This window comes from Euleptes europaea, chromosome 7 (genome assembly GCF_029931775.1).
Source record: "Euleptes europaea isolate rEulEur1 chromosome 7, rEulEur1.hap1, whole genome shotgun sequence".
Classification (NCBI taxonomy): domain Eukaryota; kingdom Metazoa; phylum Chordata; class Lepidosauria; order Squamata; family Sphaerodactylidae; genus Euleptes; species Euleptes europaea.
The window spans coordinates 2,184,966-2,203,834 of record NC_079318.1 but is presented as its reverse complement, the minus strand read 5'-3'; the positions used below and the strand labels follow the sequence as shown (position 1 = coordinate 2,203,834).

Sequence of the window (18,869 nt, the reverse complement as noted above, 5' to 3'; positions counted from 1 at the left end):
AACGAGGCCTGATATGCCCCACAGCAACAGCTGCACTTATCTGAGCAAGTCGCACCTGCAAGCAGGTGGGACCAGAAGCTGCCCATACCTGAGTGTTCTCTGTGGGGCCTTCCACTTTCTGGCATGGCCTGCCTGAGGTCAGGAAGGCTCCCACATTTCTAACATTCTGCAGAATATGTAAAACGGAATAGTTCAGGAGGGGCATTTTGTAAAGAATGGAGCTGAAGTAGAACTGGAATTGTTCAGAAGGGTGCTTGAATAAAGGGATGAGGGATGTTGATTATAGCACTGTTTATTGTCAATCCTCATTTTTACTGCACTGTTTTCTAATTCCTGCCGTCTGGTTTTTGCATTTCTTATGTCATGCCTTATCAAAATATCTAATTCTTAACATGGCCCCATGTGTGGATATTTACATCTGGAGATTGTGGCCATGGACAGACAAGACAGGTCTTTCTATAAACCTGAGAAAAAAGCCCTAGGTTTGCAGAAAAAAATCTTAAATCTAAACACACACACACACACACACACACACACGGAGGTTAAAAACCCCAAAACTGTAAAAGAAGCACCTGTAGCTTTAACCACAACAGTACTGCCAGCCATCAAGCCTTGGTTTCTGTCAGTAAAAGACAAGGGGGGGGGAGTAGGCATGGCTATTTTGGCTTTTGATAGAGGACTCACTGAAGCCAGGTCTGGCAGCAACCACCAGACAGCTTGCTACCACACTACTTTATGATCAGGACTGGCTGCTTGCTACTATTCAACAGCAGCCACCAAATGAAGCCAGTGTGGTGTTGATGTTAGAATTTCATACGAGGATATCAGAGACCCAGATGCAAAACTCTATTCTGTCCTGAAACTCACTGGACGACTTTGTGCCAGTCACGCACATTCAGCCTAACCTACCTCACAGAGTTGCTGAGAGGATAAAATGGAGGAGAATGATGTAAATAAATAATAAATACAGCTGAGAATGAGAGGCAGATAAAAGGTAGGTTGGTTAGTGGGGAGAGGAGAATGAAGCAGGAAGGCTGAGGATATGGGGTCTGCCAGGAGGTGAGAAATGGACCCCCATGAACAGCTTGGAGAGGAATAAGAGGCCTCCCTATGGGAGGGAAGAAATGGGTGAAATTGTCCTCTTCCACTCAAATGGCAATTCTAGGCAGAATCCAAGATAATACTTTCCACAATTTAATCTGAGACAGAATTTAAGCTAATGGGTGACTTTTTAAAAGCTGGAGTGTTACTTTCTAGCCCTCCAGTAACAAGGACAATTTCACTAATACGTTACTTATTTTTTATTTTAAAAGTCAACAATTTCATATTTGAGCTCTTTAAAACTTTTTGGGGACATAAGGTTGCCAACTGAACAGAAAAAAACCCTCCTGTTTTTTTTAATAGAGGTGAATTTATGCAAAATGGGCAGTTCAAGCTTTTCATGGCATGAAGTTAAATAGCATCACCTGATATTTGTTTGTTTGACATTAAAGGGACAGCTAGAAACAAATTAAAAGTTAGCAACCTTATTCTATCATAGTACTTTATCATCCTTAGAGAACTTCATCTTCTGTTACCTGTATTTGACTTAGTTCTTTAGATACTCCCCTAGACAATAGATGAATACATAATCCAACATCTGCATTGAAAAACGATCCAAATAATTCATTTAGCTTCTCTGCTATCTTCCTGTTCTCATTCCGTGGATCTTATCTCACTTTTATCATCTAGTGGTATAATTGTATCCTGGTTTCTTATATATTTAAAAACATTTTAGCAATACATTTTTTTGCTCACCGTTGTCAGTTTATCACACATTTTAACCAAATTAAGTTAAATTGTGTCCCTGTTAGCTGAGAACAGCTGAATGTTTAATATTTATCGGCTGCCTTTAATTATCCAATTAAAATTCAATAGACAAACCTCTATTAACACAAGGCTTTCCTACCACAATGTCTCTGGTAGTAGAAAGCTAGTCAAATTAAAAGAAGTTTTGCTCCGCTTTTGGAAAGTACTCCATCTCAGACTGTACCATATCTCCAGGGCAGGAGCAATTATACCACCACAACTACTACCCCAGTTTGTCAGATCATTAATTTGCCACTGATAGTCATATCTGGAGATTATATTTTGCAGTTTTTCAGTATAACTACATAGGTATTAAATTCAGTAAAATAGGTCCCAATGTAAAGATAATTCATTACTAAAGCTTTAAAAAAACTTTCCAAGTACCTTGCTGGTCAGGATAAGTCATGACCACACACCTTAACGTTCACACCCTTTCAGATGTCTCACTCTCCTTCCTTTACAATGGCCTGTTGTTGGAGATTGTGACAACTGAGTACAGATTGTAAAACTCTGAAGATCATATGTGAAACACTAACTAGGTACTGATATGCCAACTAAAAGTAGACACTTGAGGGTTCTTCCAGACTGGATAATTTTTCCAGGCGTCAGGTACAATGGATGGCAGACCTGATGGGGAAGGGGCTGTGCGGATCATTACAAACTATGGCCAAGCTGTCTGGAGGATCCACAGCTTGGGGCAGTCACAGTTCTCTCAGAACTCTCTCAGCCTACGCAGAGGCAGGCAATGGCAAACCACCTCTGAATGTCTCTTGCCTTGAAAACCCTAGGGGGTCGCCATAAATCAGCTGTGACTTAACTGCACTTTGCACCACCACACATCTAGATCAGGTCACAAAGAGGCTTTTAGAAAGTATCCAATGACTGGGTCAAAATGACCAGAACAATTTTTTAAAATCCCTGCCATTGCGGTAACAAGGGGGGGGGGGTTGGGTTTAATTCATGAATGATTTCCAAAGGGGGGGGGGATGACTTTGTTCAATCTTAATTACAGTTGTATTGGCTTCCAAGTAAGTTTGCAAACGCCTTTAGCCTTATCTGGAAAGAATAAATGCTACAGAACTGAGACAAAACAAGCATAGGATCAGGCTGCTTACAAGTATCTATACAGAAATGTAATTTACTCTTCCCACCGACCCACGTTTACGGCGTGCTTCAGCTCTTTTTTCTTAGCTGGAAGTCAGCAGCAGTCGCACCTCTCCCTATTCCGGCTCTGAGGCGTGCTAGGAAAGGGTTAAAGGCCTGGGCGTGTCCCGGGAGGCCAGGTTTGTTTAGCAGCCAGCTCCTCTCTGGCTCAACAGGTTGCTGCAGCCGCTGCTTTCTCAGGGAGAGGAATCTAGGTGGGGCCCCGCAACTCCCTGCAAAGGGATTGCAAAGGCCTGGGCTTGCTCACTCACTCCTGGGTGGCTCGCCCCCAAGCCCGGCTGCCGAAGGACACTCTCCGGCAGGACCGCCCGTGCCGTCCCCTTCTGCTCGTCCTTGCTGCTGGCGATTGCCTGCGGTGCAAGATGGTGCGGTGCGGCTTGGCGTGCTGGCGGTGCAGGTGGCTCCTGCCTCTGCTCCTGGGCTTAGCCATCATCCTGGGCATCATCAGCCTGGCCGGCCGGGGCTGGCTGGAATCGGCGACGGCCCCCTATGTCCGCCAGGCCTCCCTCTGGTCCGACTGCGTCAAAACCAACCCCGACGACCTCAACTGGATGTGCCGCTCGCTCATGGACTACAGTAAGTGCCCGCACCCACCAGCAGCAGCAGCAGGGGGAGCCGCACCGGGGGGGCTTCTGGGCCCCCCACGCCCCCGGGCCTGTATTCCGACCCCTGGTTTTGCAGATCAGGCCTGGAACTCTTTTAACATCCCGATTATGTGGACAGCTGCATGGCTAAACCTACTGATCTGCGTCAGAAACGCTCGAGGAAGCCATGCAGAGAACAAAGGTCACATCTGACACGGAAAGTTACAAAGTTAAAATTGAAATGAGCTACAGCTTCTTGGGCGCCAGCCCCGCAGTGGAGGAAACGTTACTTTATTACAGAAACGTTACTTTATTACAATGTGTCTATCGGTTGCTGGGCCGGATTTACGTATAGGCTAAACAAGCTTAGGGCCCCACTCTCTTGGGCCCCCCCAAAAAAATTAAAGGAAAAAAACCTGGATGTACATTTCCAAAATCAACATTTACTTTGATAAAATACATATTTTGTTATGTGCAAATGGCTTTAGATACCTGTTAGGTCCATAAATTACCATAAGGCATATATTCAAGACAAATAACAGCGACATTTTGTTGTTGACAAAGGACAGCTGGACATATAAAGGGCCCCATTACTTTCAATAGCTTAGGGCCTCATCAAACCAAAATCCGGCCCGGATCGGTTGTCCTTTGCACAAAATGATTGTAAATTCCACCCAGTTGTGATTTGGTGGGTGGGGTGGGGTTGATCAGGGATGCTTAAGGTAGACCTGAAATGATGTCGAAACTAATAGAGGGTGAGAAAGAAAGAAGGTTCCCACCAGCCATAAAAATAGTAACTGGCTCAGCCTGTTTTTGTTCCATAGGCAGAAATCAGCCTGAAAGCCTTTCAGGGTATGGAGTTAAATATTAACACCTGCAAGCCGTGTAGGTAAAAGTGTAATTAAAGATGCGGCTTCAGAGGCCGCTTGAAAAAGCTGGCAAGTGGCAACCCTAGGGAGGGGCAAGAAAAACATGCACAGGCTAGAAGCATAGGATAGAGAAGGGAACAATTAAACCAGGCCGCCTTTTGCTTTTGGATAGCTCAGCATGGAGAACCTGAAAACTGTAAAAACCAGCATGGTTCAATTAGGCTGGTCTGTTAAAGGATCTCTCTCCCACCACCACCCATTGCTTCAAAGGTCCTGGATGAGACTACAGACTACTATTTAATTTACCAAACTTTTTGTTAAACTTCTCTAGCAGCACTGGCTGGATAACAATAGGTAGGCTTATTTAAGTGAACAAAAGGTTTGTGGTCTGGCACTGACTGATGAGAGAGCAGCTTCCAAGAGGCCTGGTGGTAAATATCCTATTTTTTAAATTAAATTTTCCTTCAACCTGTAACTTGAACGCTTCACGTTTATATAGCCTAAATAGACACATGATGTCTAATTCCAAATCATACAAATTTTCATACCCCATACATGGTAGCAATGTTAGGGGGGGGGGGAAAGTAAAACCCAACATTTGAGTAAGATAATCTACATTTTGCCTGCCAAGCAGGTTACAAATGGCTTAATATTAGGCATAAACCATCTGAGGGAGGTGGAGATGGTTTGGAAATCCCACTCCTCAGAAATCTCTCTCTCCTCTCTGATTCTCTAAGCTATCAGGGCCGTGATCAGCCTGATCTTCTCCCCCAACCCCACCCCACCCCACCCCTATTTAACTGACATTCAGCTGCTCTCAACATTCTGTGCTTTGTGGGACATTTTCAATCAGGCTGGTTTGTGTGTGTGTCTGTCCTCAAGGGGAGGTCTTTTATTTAATTTACGAAGTCATCTCTTTCTGTTCATTTGGGGAGTTCTCAGATTAGGCACAAAAAAAAAACCCCACCCTAATGTGACTGTGGGTGGTCCGGGCTTGCAGCTTTTATCATCCATACAGGGGCAGGCAGCTTACTATTAGACACAGATGTAGTAAACACAAGAAATCTCTGTATGCCAGAATCCCCAAAGCTACTTCACATGTGCCTGATGGCTTCCATGCATACTGTGATGCTTCTCCTCAGCCCTTTTTGAACTGTGGATTGCAAGTAGTTTAAAAATAATTACATTTCAAAACTGGAATGTTATATAATCTGAGATTGTTGTACGCGAGAGCTTCCATCCGGAATCCCATAGGTAGTGTGGTCTGTAAAATGGCCACAGGCCGCCTTGATGCCCTGATGCATATTGCTTACCCTTAGTTTTCAGCACATATTTGTAAAAAGTAGCAATGAAGATTGCTTGAAACAGACCAGGATTAGTCAGTGTGCAAAATAGCTATTTAAGAAATTCAGATTAAAGGCTGTACAAAACTCATATCTTTCTTTTACTCCACCCTTCCCAACAATGAGGGAGTTAACTTCAAGAGCGATCACTCATGAATATGAACCTTCATTGGATGAAGCTTCATAGTCAAGTTTGTACTTATTGGGTATTTCTGCTATAGAAAGATGGGAAAGAACCACTCTCGTTATAAGGGACAAAAATCCTGTTTTGAATTATTCTTAAATTTCAGGCTTTTAATTCAAACTTGTCACAGAACCAAACCAGCTATAATGTGCAGTTATGTGCATTTTTCACCTTTGATTGGTCTTTTTCTTTAAGCAGAAGTCGCCTGGGGAGCCCAAGAGTGAACAAGGCAGGGGGAAATGTGAATCTGCATCACCTTTTCCTCCCTGGCTGATTCTTCCTTTTGATTTGCCTCCCACAGCTGCTTTTCAAACTCTAGGGGAAAGATACAGTTATTATCACTACTGTCTTAAGTAGGGTTATACCCTTCGAAGTCCATTGATGTAAATTTAACTTGAATTTCAGCTTAGGATTCCACTGTATGTCTAGGAGTCAAGCAAACTGATAGCTAACCTTAGTATGGACGCATAGCATCTGACCAACTACAACTAATAGCTCGCACATGTAGCACAGTAAAACTGGTTCCACATAATAAAAGAAGTGTATGTAAAAGTGAAATATGTGGGAGAATGATTGGAGTTCATTATAGCCAAAAAGCACGAGAAACTTACCTGATAGTTTAAATATGTGAGGTGGGACTGATGGGACCCATGCAGCCATAAAATTGTGTTCTCGCTCTGAGAGACAAAGGCCATCTTCAGCTCGGGTTCTTGTGCTTGCTTATCTGGGAGGCAGGAAACAAAAACTGCGGCCCTTCCTGTAACCGGGAGGAAGTAGCCCCTCCCCTCTCCTATTAGTCCAGTTTTGTTTCCTGCCTTTGACGGGAGAGCAGTGTTCCTTAGTCGCTCCTATCAAAGATAAGATTTAGATCCAAAATTTCACTGTTACTTGTTTACTCCTTGTGTGTTTTGGTGTTCCTTGTTCCCTCAGTTCGTCTTGTTTTTTCTGCCTTGTGCAGAATCCCCTTGGCTGCAAGCTTCGGCTAGGCCTTGCGGATTCCCGCCAAAACAAAATGGCGGAGGCCCGTGGAGACGACTACATCTCGTCCCAGGATTTAGTGCCGGGCTTACTTACTGCGGCTCACGATGATCTGGCCGAGCCATCTTGCAGTTACGTTTCGGATTCCTCCTCAGGAAAGAAACGTAAGCCCTCAACTAATTTAAATAAGGGCTCTAAAAAGCACAAGGGCACCACAAGCGCAGGTTCTACCGCAGCGCTGAGGAAAAAGAAGAAGGATCCGAGCGAGGCTGCTAGCCTGACGCACGGAAAGGAAAAAGGCGCGGCTCCTAGCCTCTCTGTCATAGCGCCCCGGGCTACTACATCGGCTTCGGCCGATATGCCCCCCCCGCTCCGCCCAGAAGCTTCCCAGGACGTCGCGCTTTCTGCGGCGGCGGTTTCGCTCCAGGCCGCGTCCGCTGGGCGCGGAGCACCTCCGGCAGCCGCAACAGCTCACAGGGGTGAACTCGCGGCGGCCCCTCTCTCACCGCAGCAAGCACCAACCAGGGCTTTAGCGGCCGGAGTGAGGGAAACCTCGACAGCCGGAGAGGCGGAGACGGCGCCCGGTAATGTTCAGAACCGCGCGACGGGCGGGGGAGAAGGGGGACTGTTAGCTCTTAGGGCAGAGCTCGTTCAGTTAGTGCGCAGCGTGTTTGTAGAAGGGCTGCAGGCTCTGCAGGTCTCCCCGGCCCCTTCCCTGCAAGGGGACGGGCCTACTCGAGAGGAAGGTGCTCCTTCCAATCTCCAGCGCAATGTCACCAAAGGGGGGGAGGGAACTCCCTGGCCAACCAAAGCGGCCAGAAAAGCCCCTCCACCTTCCAATACTAATGTATCCATGTCTCCAGATTCTTCTGATGAAGAATTAGAGGAGGGCGAGTTCTCCTCAGGGGAAGAGACTCCCCCAGTAGAGGAGAAACAACTTAGACTTTTTCCCCAAGATGAATTTCCTTATCTTCTTTCTAAAACTTTAGCAGCCCTTGATCTGGCTGAGGTGTCTGAGACCCAAGATCCAGACAAACTTAGAGGGGCGAAGGAGTTTTTCCACAGACACAATGTTCCCTCTCAGACCATACCAGTCCCAGATTACTTCTCTACGCTTATTAAAGCTGAATGGGAAAAGCCTCTGGCCTCAAAACAGGTGGCTGCGGTTTCAAAAAAGCTTTACTCACTATCAAAACCATCTGCACAAATGCTTCAGATCCCACTAGTGGAGGCCCCTGTTGTGGCACTTCACTCAAACGACGTGGTGGCCAGAGACAGTATGGGGCCTATTAAAGATCCCCTGGACAGAAAAGCGGAACTGGCGATTAAAAGAGCCCATGAGGCCTCCACACTGGCAGTTAGTGCTTCAATTACCTCTGCTCTTGTTTCAAGAGCCGCCATAGTCTGGACACGGAAACTTAACCAGCTGATTCCTGAGGACAACAGGAAGGCGCTGGAAGGTGTGTCCCGTGTACTCAAGGCTGTCACCTTCCTTGCTGACTCTACCTTGGACACCCTGTCCTTTTCGGCTAGGGCTATTGCCACGCAGGCAGCCGCTAGGAGGGCTCTTTGGCTCCGCCCCTGGCAGGCGGACACCCATTCTAAAGCAGAACTAATGGGTTTCCCCTACCAGGGAGGAAAACTTTTCGGAAACCAACTTGATCCCATCCTCGTAGAGACGAGGGATAAAAAGGCCCTGCCCAAGACCTTCCGCAGGGACAACAGGGGTTCCTCTGGGCCATTCAGATCGTCTCACACACTCCAGCGTTTTCGAAATGACCAAAGAAGAGGCCAGTGGTCGCAGCCCAGGGGTTCCTTTCGGAAGGGGGGCCGTTTCTCACGGCCCAGATTTTCACAGCCCAGCTCTGACAGACAAAATTTCAACTCCCGCCAGGGAGCAAAACAATGACGCCAACACTCTTCCAGTGGGAGGGCGCCTCGCCCACTTTGTTACTCCTTGGTCAGACGTCCAGTCGGACGCTTGGGTGACACAAGTCATATCCCAGGGGTATCAAATAGAGTTTGCACGTCACCCTCCAAACCGCACAGTATCTTTCCGTCGACCTCTGTCCAAAACAAAGCGCCTACGCACTGCGGAGGCGGTAAACCACCTATTAAACATTCGGGCCATCGAAACCGTAGAGCCATTAGAACGCTCTTGCGGAATTTACTCGTTCTTCTTCACAGTCCCCAAGAGGAACGGGGACTGGAGGGCCATCCTGGACCTCAAGTTCCTCAACAGGTATGTCATCAAGAGGCGGTTCAGGATGGAGACCCTGAAATCCATCAGAGAGGCCCTACGTCCCCACGCTTATCTTACCTCGATAGACCTCACCGAGGCCTATCTGCACATCCTAGTGCATCCCATGCATCGCAAGTTCTTGAGGTTCTCCTTCCAGGACCGCCATTACCAATTTCGGGCCATGCCCTTCGGGCTTTCCTCAGCCCCGAGGGTATTCACCAAGGTCCTGGTAGCCTTGATAGCGTTAGTGCGAGCCCAGGGGGTCCAGGTACACCCGTACCTGGACGACATTCTTATTTGTGCTCCATCAAAAGAACTGAGCATAGCACATACATCCTTGGTTCTGAAGCTTCTGTCAAACCACGGCTTTCTGATCAATCAGAAAAAGAGTCACCTGGAGCCTACTCAGACTCTGTTACATCTGGGGGTGTTGATAGACACCACTCAGAATGCTCTTTTTCTTCCCTTGGACAAGGCTCTCAAGATCGCAGCCTTGACCAGGAAGGCCATCAGGTCGCCTTCGTCCAAACTCATGTCTCTTGCAAAACTGCAGGGGCATATGATTTCCTGCATCCCTGCAGTGCCCTGGGCGCGCTTCCATGCCAGGCCGCTTCAGTGGTTCCTCCTGCAGTTCCAACAAGACATTATGATGAAAAGAGACAGGAATGTTATTCTTCCCAAGGCAACACGCCTGTCTCTATCATGGTGGACAATCACAAAAAACCTGTGCAAGGGTCTTCCATACATTCACGATCTTCCAGAACAACTCTTTACAGACGCCAGTCTGTCAGGGTGGGGGGCCACCTTCAGGGCCCAACCAGCTCAGGGGCTCTGGAGTCAATCAGAGAGAGGTCAAAGTATCAATATTCTCGAGATGAAAGCAGTCTGGATGGCATTACAACATTTTGCCCCACAGATAGAGAACAAGCATCTTCTAATAAGGACAGACAATGTGACCACAAAAGCCCATCTAAACAAGCAGGGCGGGTCACGGTCGTCCGTACTGCACAAACAAGCCTCGAGGATTCTCCATTGGGCGGAACATCATCTCCAGTCTTTGACAGCCGAGCATATAAGGGGTGTTTTGAACGTACAGGCCGACTGGCTCAGTCGCCAACTATTGGACGAAGGGGAGTGGGAGCTCAATCCAGTAGTGTTCCATCAGTTGACCCAAAAGTTCGGGACCCCGGTACTGGATCTATTTGCATCCAATGCCAATCACCAGCTTCCACGTTTTTTCACCCGCTACAAGCATCCGGCCGCGGAGGCGACGGATGCCTTGATGTCCCCTTGGCCGGCCGGTCTCCTTTACGCCTTCCCACCCCTGCCCTTAATTCCAAGGGTCATTCGCCGCGTCCGGCTTCTGAAGGCCACAGTTCTACTGGTAGCTCCGGATTGGCCAAGGCGCCCCTGGTATCCGGCCCTTCGCGAGATGTCCTTCAGGGAGCCTTGGCGTCTCCCAGTGAGTCACGACCTGCTTCTGCAGGGTCCAGTTTGCCACCCGGACCCTCAGTGGTTCAAGATGACCGTTTGGCCGTTGAAAGGAAAAGGCTTCTGAACTTGGGCTACACGCCAGATATCATAAACACTATCTTAGCTTCACGTCGACCATCTACCATCCGCATTTATAATGCCACTTGGAAGGTCTTCGACTCCTGGTGCAGAAACAGATCAGTAGATCCCCTTAAACCTAGGGTTTCGGATATCTTAACCTTTCTCCAAGAAGGCCATAAACTGGGCCTTCGGTGCGCCACCATGCGGAGGCAACTAGCAGCTATTGCTACGCTGGTACCCAGGGTATCCGGATACCCGATCTTAAACCATCCTCACGTTAAAGCATTCCTTCGAGGGGTCAAAACAACATCTCCTCCAGTGTCGCACCGATTCCCGACCTGGAGAATACACACAGTTCTTACCGCCCTTACTAAGCCTCCGTTCGAGCCACTTAGAACAGTAGAATTGAAGTGGCTCAGATTAAAAGTCCTATTCCTAACAGCCATAACTTCGGCCAGACGGGTTTCTGAATTGGGGGCACTGTCGGTAGCTCCCCACCTTTGTATATTTCATAAAAATAGAGTAGTACTGCGACCAGATCCGTCTTTTATACCGAAGGTGAACACGAGATTTCATAGGGAACAGGACATAGTCCTCCCAACCTTTCACCCAGATCCTTCCTCTCCGAGAGAGAGGTCTTGGCATTCTCTAGATCTCAGAAGAGCATTAAAAATATATATAAAGCGTACTCAACACCTTAGACTTTCCGACTCACTGTTTGTCACTTTGACAGCTCCAAACAAGGGTATGGCGATGTCCAGGGCGGCCATCAGCTACAACATCAAAAGCTGTATTGTTCAGGCATATAAAGCCTCCGGCCTACCAGTGCCCACTAATATCACGGCGCATTCTCTTAGAAGCGCAGCTACCTCGGCTGCCTTGGCCAGAAGGGTTTCGGTAGAGGAAATTTGCAGGGCAGCCACGTGGTCGTCTTCCTCTACATTTATTCGGCATTACAAGCTAGACTTACTGTCTTCTGCGGACACTACCTTTGGGAAAAAGGTACTGCAGTGTGTCAAGGAGGTTTAATTGTACCCACCCGGATTCATAAGCTCTTGCAAATCCCGAGCTGAAGATGGCCTTTGTCTCTCAGAGCGAGAACGAGCCTTGGTTACTTACCAGTGAAGGCTCCTTCTGCTCTGGGAGACGAAGGCCATCTTCCCCTCCCAATCAGGAACTCTAATACCTCCTACACTTAAAATGGATACTTCATGATTTAGTACCTTCCTCAGCAAACACACACAACACAGAAATCATAGTCCTTGATTTTTTATTATGTTGTTAAATGAGCATCTTGCCGTTGTTTGTTTTTGCGTTCCGTTATACGTTATCCAATGTTGTTGTTTACAGTCCGGTCTTCCTGTTAAAAAAAAAAAAAAATAAATAAATAAATAAATAAAATTAAAAATTAGGGTTATCAAAGTCAAAGCTCTAGAAATACTGGACTAATAGGAGAGGGGAGGGACTACTTCCTCCCGGTTACAGGAAGGGCCGCAGTTTTTGTTTCCTGCCTCCCAGATAAGCAAGCACAAGAACCCGAGCTGAAGATGGCCTTCGTCTCCCAGAGCAGAAGGAGCCTTCACTGGTAAGTATCCAAGGCTCGTTCTCTTATTAATCAGCATGAATATTACCCATTGGTCCTACAAAGCAGATTCCCTTCTAATCAGTGCTAGCTAGCTAGTTTCAAGCCCTGGCTAAAAAGTTAACAATAAGGTTTATGTCAATGCTGACTGAACACTTATTAGGGATGGGGATGGGAAAAGGAAGATTTGGAAACTGGTGCACAATAAACTAGGAGTGTTGGGGTAAAGCGTGCAGGATTTGTGTACTATGACTGGGTTACAGAACTCCATCTTGATACCCATCATCTCATGGAAACTTCCTTGGCCCCATCTTCTCTATGGACTTAACCATGGATGACTGTTATATTCGTCATATTAATTCGTTAATATATTCGTTAATGTTCACCAATGTCCTTGCTTAACCAAAGTTTGAAGGGTTAGTAAACCCTGGTTAGGAAGGTATTTTTAAAAGCTTTAACTGTGGTTAACATTTATGCTTGTGTAGTTCTGAAATAATTTAGGGCAGTGGAAGAAGGGTGGGGTGAACCTCTAAAGATGATGCTGTAGGAAGTATGTATATGATTCCATAAATGCAAATTATTGAGCTACACATTATAGACCCACATGTTTTAGAAGGGCTTGTTTGCTGGAGTTATTATTGTGGCCCTATCAATTTACATGGCTTGGAATCAAAGTTATATACATACAACTATTTCTAATAAATGAAGCTTTATAATCATGTGCAGTATAGGAAGAACATAGCCTGAGCTAACCTCATTCTTTGTGTGTTTATAAAATAATTGTTAATCCTTTCAGCTGTGTAAGTGTTAGTTAATATTCAGTCCCAGCAGCAAGGCTTAATTAATAGGCGGGTGACCAGAGCTGAAGTGTTGGGTGTGAGCTGTTGCAGCTGCATGTCTTATGCCCTGGCAAATTTCCCCATCAGTCTTGATCTTAACCATGGCTATGGCTAACTAGTTTTAATGTTAACCATGGTTTTGAAACTGCCTTCAGACACTGGCTTTATGACGTAGTTAATACTTAGGGTATCAAGTGAGCATTAATCATTGTAAAAGGTCTTGGAGTAGATAATTTATTGAAGGACCATCTCCTCCTATGTTATGCAAACTGCCAGTTAAGATCTGCTTCTCAGGCCCTGTTGTCTGTCGCTTTTTATGCCTGGCTGTTTCCTTTGTGGTCACCCCTCTGATGACTTTGGGTGTTTGTTTTGATTATGCATGCCATTTCCGACCATCAGAGGTCGCCTCGCTCTCCCCCTGCCTTTCCCTGCGTTTTGCCCGTGTTTTCAAATTTGAGATAAAACAGATTCCTAAAAACGTGGGCAAAACATGGGGAAACGCGGGGGGCGGGGGAGCAAGGCGACCTCGGATGGCTGGAAATGGCATGAATAATCAAAATGAAGGCCCAAAGTCGTTGGAAGGGTGACTGCAAGGAAAACACCCATGTATAAAAGGTCTGTGACCCCACCATCAGAAACGAGGGGGCTGGTGAGCGCAGTGGCACCTCGCTTTTGGAGCACCTGCCCCCTACTTCATTTTCTTTTAGGCAAAAGGTTAAAATACATCTTTTCACTCAGGCTTTTTAATGGTCTGCTTCTGCTTTATGGATTGTTTTTAAACTTGCTTGTGTTTTTAATTGTAAGCTGCCTCAAGCAGGACCAGAGATGACATAAAAATATTCCAAATAAATAAATATAGTGTGATAAATATGTAGTGGTTGCTGCACAATTATCGTATTAGCTAGTGCAATAAGTTGCACCTTATGCATCCATAATGGGACCATGTGGCATCTTTTCTCTGCTTCTGGTTGTCCATCATTCCACTTCCCCATCATAGTAATGGGAGCATTAGTATTAAGGGGGGGAAGTCCAGCCCTTCTGTTTGGCACAGGCCTTGGAGAAGATACCTTGCTCAGTTAGTCTCCACGTAATCCCTAATTATCAGTGTTCTCCACTTAAAGGTGCCTGACTGGTTTTTCACTGAAAAACTTCAAGGAAGCGGATGCCGCCCCATATGTAGGAAACATGCACTTCATTCAGACATCTCAGCAAATGGACTTGTCCCTGATGAGCATCAACATAGCTTGTTGCCAGACTTGCTTGCCTCTCCTTCCTTGTATAAAGAGCATGTTTGAAGATTAACCATCCTGAGCTAGTAAACTTTCAGTCAAGCTGCAGTTTGTTGTGATGTCCAAATGCAGTTGCTGTGGCAAACTGGAGTTTGTTCCTCCAACCCAAACTGGGATTCTAAAATGGGATTACACCACGGTTTGAAATTCTTGGTTGTGTTGAAGGAACACATTTGCCCAGGTGCTGCATTTGAATGATTGTGACAAATTGGAGTTTGATTCAAGGCTTCCGAAGCTCCATTCACACAGGAAGGGGGAGGGAAGCAAACAACAGTATTGCAGTAAGATGTATCCATGTCTATAATGTCTGGTAACGATGACTAAATATTCCATTGTGGAGTTCTATTGGAGCAGGTTCTCTAGTCTTAAATCCTAATCTTAGTAGGTTTTGTATAATTCTAAAACAACTCTGTTCATAGCTTTAGTCAGTATGATAAATGGATACCTTCCCTCTTTGTGATTGACAGTAATGTAATATGGGCCAAATATCATTTGGAGCAGCATTATGGCATACAAGTCAAGCTATGCATGTGACTATTGCAAAGTGCTCTTTCACCTGTACTTTGATTTCATACTTTCAGCTGGGCTTGATGCAGGAAAGGCACCGTGAAAGAGCACCGTGACACCATCCCCTTCACAGTACTGATGGCCTGTGGTGTGAATGTGGTTCTTTGTGTGACTGGGTGATCATCCTGAGGCCCTCTTCTTGTTTGGGGTTTTTATTTTGTACAAACTGGGCCTCAGCACCTCCTCAGATGCAAATTGGATCTTTGGATGGTAGAAGGAGAAGTTCACAGCACTGATTCATTGTGCTACATCAGTGCTGCCTCTGGGTGATTGTATAACTAGAAAGGATAATCAGAGGGATGATGAAAGCATAGTGGCCACATCTGCTCCATCCCATCCCGCCTTTCCTTGGGTTCCTTTGCTCTCATACTGGCCTGAGTATGAGTTGCCATGTGGTGGTGGCAGCGGCATAAGGCTGGAGGTTTGAAGCCTTAGAGAATTGGATATTAATCATCCTTATGTTGTGACTGTCATACCAGAACATTAAAATGTCATACACATTTTATCTCTCAGAGGAGTGAATACACCAGGGTCCCCAACCTTTTTGAGCCTGTGGGCATCTCTGGACTTCTAACACAGTGTGGTGGGGACAGCCACAAAATGGCTGCCACAAAACAACTATTGCAGGAGGTGGAGCCAGTCACAAAATGGCTTCCACAGCTTACCTTCAGCCACACGGTGAAGATCATTGAGCTGTGGTGGCAGCTGCTGCCAGAGCAGTGTTTTTAAAAATCTGCACAGCCTGTCAAATCTCTAATGTCCAGTCAGAATCCTTGCAGGGAAAAGCTTCACGTGGCCCCGGCCACTTTCTAAAAACACTTAGCAGGCACCATGGCGCCCATGGGCCCCTTGCTTGGGACCCCTGGAATACACTAATATTCCAACCTGATCCTTGGCATGTCTTTTCAGAAATAAAAGTAATTACCCCTGAATACTATATGTTTAAGTATATGCATAGGATTGTAGTCTTACATACTTAATACAATTTAAAGCTTGAAGACTGGGCTAACTTTGTGACGCATATAGTCTTTATCAGGCTAAAATTTTATCCCTTCAGATCTATGACCCAGAATTTGTCCTCTTTAGTTGAGGAATGGTAATGTTTCAGTTAAATTGTGCTTTATTGGCTACCACATTGTTACCTCATGCTGTTCTGATGGAACATGCATTGCTTCTCCATTAGCTGTGTGGCCAAAATGATAGGTCTGGTCTTCAGTGCCAAATGTATAATAGGATAATGACCCAACACTCTAAAAATTACTTTATGCATTCTGCTCAGCCTTGGGATTTAAAGTTGCATTCTGTTCTCTTAATGAAGAAAAAGACCAAAGTAAGATGTGATCTATGTCAATGTGTATAAAATATTTTTCTCTCCCTCCCCCTTTCTTTTTCTTCAAAGGTTGGGGTAGAGCTTCAGCTGCCACATTCCTTGTTGGCTTTATCATCGTGTGCATCTGTTTCATCCTAGCAGTCATTGCATTTTCTATTGAAATACTGAGGTTTAACTTTGTCCGAGGAATAGGAGGCCTTCTCTTTGTTGCTGGTAAGGCTGCCCATGAGACTGACCTGCCTTTTAAAAACATCTGGTTTTCCAACAGCCCACTCTGTTGTCTGTGGCCAGTTCTGTTCTCACATGAATACATGAAGCTGCCTTATACTGATCAAACCCTTGGTCCGTCAAGGTCAGTATTATCTACTCAGATCGGCAGTGGCTCTCCAGGGTCTCAGACGGAGGTCTTTCACATCACCTACTTGCCTAGACCCTTTATTTGGAGATGCTGGGGATTAAACCTGGGACATTCTGCATGCCAAGTAGATGCTCTACCACTGTGCCACAGCCCCGCCCCACCCTTAAAAGATTGTCTCTATCTGAAATGTGGACATAAAACGTTATGGAATCAAAGTAAAGGATACAATGCTTGGTTCTGAAAAGGTAATGTTATGTTTGGTCTTCCTTAATACATGACATGACAGCTGCTAAGGAATTACAGTGATGCATTTTTAGGAATCAAATGCCTTTGGTTCCCTTATTCTGATCACAGTATTTCCTTGGAAGTTTTTCATTCTGGCTTTGTCCTGGATGGCTTAGGTTAGCCCAATCTCATCAGATCTCAGAAGCTAAGCAGGATCGGCACTGGTTGGTACTCGGATGGGAGACTGCCAAAGTAATCCACAGTTGCTGCACAGAGGCAGGCAATGGCCAACCACCTCTGTTCATCTCTTGCCTTGAAAACCCCAAAAGGGTTGCCATAAGTTGGCTGTGACTTAATGGCACTTTCTACCACCAATTGATTCTCTGATGAAACCTGATATGTTTTTTTAAAAGACTCATTATGGTAATGTACACATGAAGTTGCCTTATACCGAGTCTGACCCTTGGTCCATCAAACCTGGTCTACTCAGACTAGCAGCATCTCTCCTGGGCCTCAGCCTGTGAGGTCTTTCACATTACCTACTGCCTGATCCTTTTTTAAATGGAAATGCTGGGGATTGAACCTAGGACCTTCTGCATGCCAAGCAGAGGCTCTTCCACTGAGCCATGGCCCCTAATGTAACATTATCTGTGTTCATTACTTGTTGATTTATATGTATGAAACACACACACAGCTTTCATGTTGCTGGCATCACCTCAGATACGGTGTTTAAAAGCAATTTCACTCACAACCAGACTTTATTTCCTGATCTGTATGATAGCTACTTTCTGTTGCTCTCTGCTGTTGTATGTAACATCTCTTCTGATGTGGAGATTTTCAATGATGACCCTTCTAGGAACATTCAGCACTGGTGTGAATACTCTCCCAAGTTCTAGGGAGTTGCTTTAGATATCCTATATTACAAAAGTATAAGTGTTTTATAGTGCATTGTTACACAATGAATTCTGGGAATTTATAGTTTAATTAGGTGCTGACCATTATCCATCCCCAGTTCCCCCAACCAACAATCTTCGGGCTTGCCTGGGAAGAGGGAACTACTATTAATGCAATTACATTTCTAGTGTGGAAAAGCAATAATGTTGGATCAGCAAGCCAAGCACTCAGGTGATAACGCATTACTTCAAATGCTCAGTAGAACTTGTTGATTATTCTAGCATGTCCATATTGAATGTTCTGATTTATGTTAGTCTGTGCATTATGTGGCTTCAGGAGTAACTACCTAAGCATTAACAAGAATACAAATTGGTGCCAAATGACTGTACAGGAAGAAGTGTGATTATTTGCAACGCCTAATTTTTCTTTTTCTTTATTTCTGTTCAGCGGCTTTCCTAATTATAGGTTTGGTGATCTACCCCGTGATGTTCACAGAAGATATTCCACTGACAGGACAGAACATGTTCAGTTGGGCCTATGGCTTTGGTTGGGCAACCACTATTATTGTGATAGGATGTGCGTTCTTCTTCTGCTGTCTCCCCAACTGGGAAGATGAAGTCCTGGGCAACATAAAGCCCTACTATGGTGCAAACGGAATTTGACGTGAAGCTGAAAAGATTGTTTGAATAAATAATATGACCAATATTGTTTTTGCTTTACATGAAAGAACTTGGTGTGATGCCATATTATTGTTTGAGATAATTACTGAGTTACTAGGTTACCCCCCCCCCCCAATATACCAGCCTCACAGTTTCTTTTTAAGAGCTCATTTTCATATCTGGGAGCTGTTAGATTACAGGAAGGAAAAAGAAACAACATCCTGTATTTTGATAGCTAAAGTGGGTTTCCTTTTTTATAATTCTTGCTTTTTTGGTGGGAAGAAATGTGATGGTGTGATTTGTTGTTTTTTGTTAATGTGTTACTGAGCAAGAATAATTTCATTGATTTTGTTCTTAGCT

The 18,869-nt window shown here is 45.4% G+C and overlaps 1 protein-coding gene across 1 annotated transcript; it reads left to right on the top strand.

Annotated features, from left to right (window-relative positions):
- Window positions 1–3,374: 3,374 nt before the first annotated feature.
- On the top strand, window positions 3,375–18,540 carry LOC130480611 (p53 apoptosis effector related to PMP-22-like). Its single transcript, XM_056853217.1, has 3 exons — window positions 3,375–3,588; window positions 16,443–16,586; window positions 18,298–18,540. The coding sequence occupies exons 1-3, from the start codon at window positions 3,375–3,377 to the stop codon at window positions 18,510–18,512; spliced, it is 573 nt and encodes a 190-aa protein (XP_056709195.1). The 3' UTR covers window positions 18,513–18,540.
- The last annotated feature ends 329 nt before the right edge of the window (window positions 18,541–18,869 follow it).

Bases quoted from the DNA above. Each gene is read 5' to 3' on its own strand.
- LOC130480611 (XM_056853217.1), top strand. From the start codon at position 3,375: ATGGTGCGGTGCGGCTTGGCGTGCTGGCGGTGCAGGTGGCTCCTGCCT. The intron at 3,589-16,442 runs GTAAGTGCCCGC...TTTTCTTCAAAG, and splicing joins CCGCTCGCTCATGGACTACA to GTTGGGGTAGAGCTTCAGCT. The intron at 16,587-18,297 runs GTAAGGCTGCCC...ATTTCTGTTCAG, and splicing joins AGGCCTTCTCTTTGTTGCTG to CGGCTTTCCTAATTATAGGT.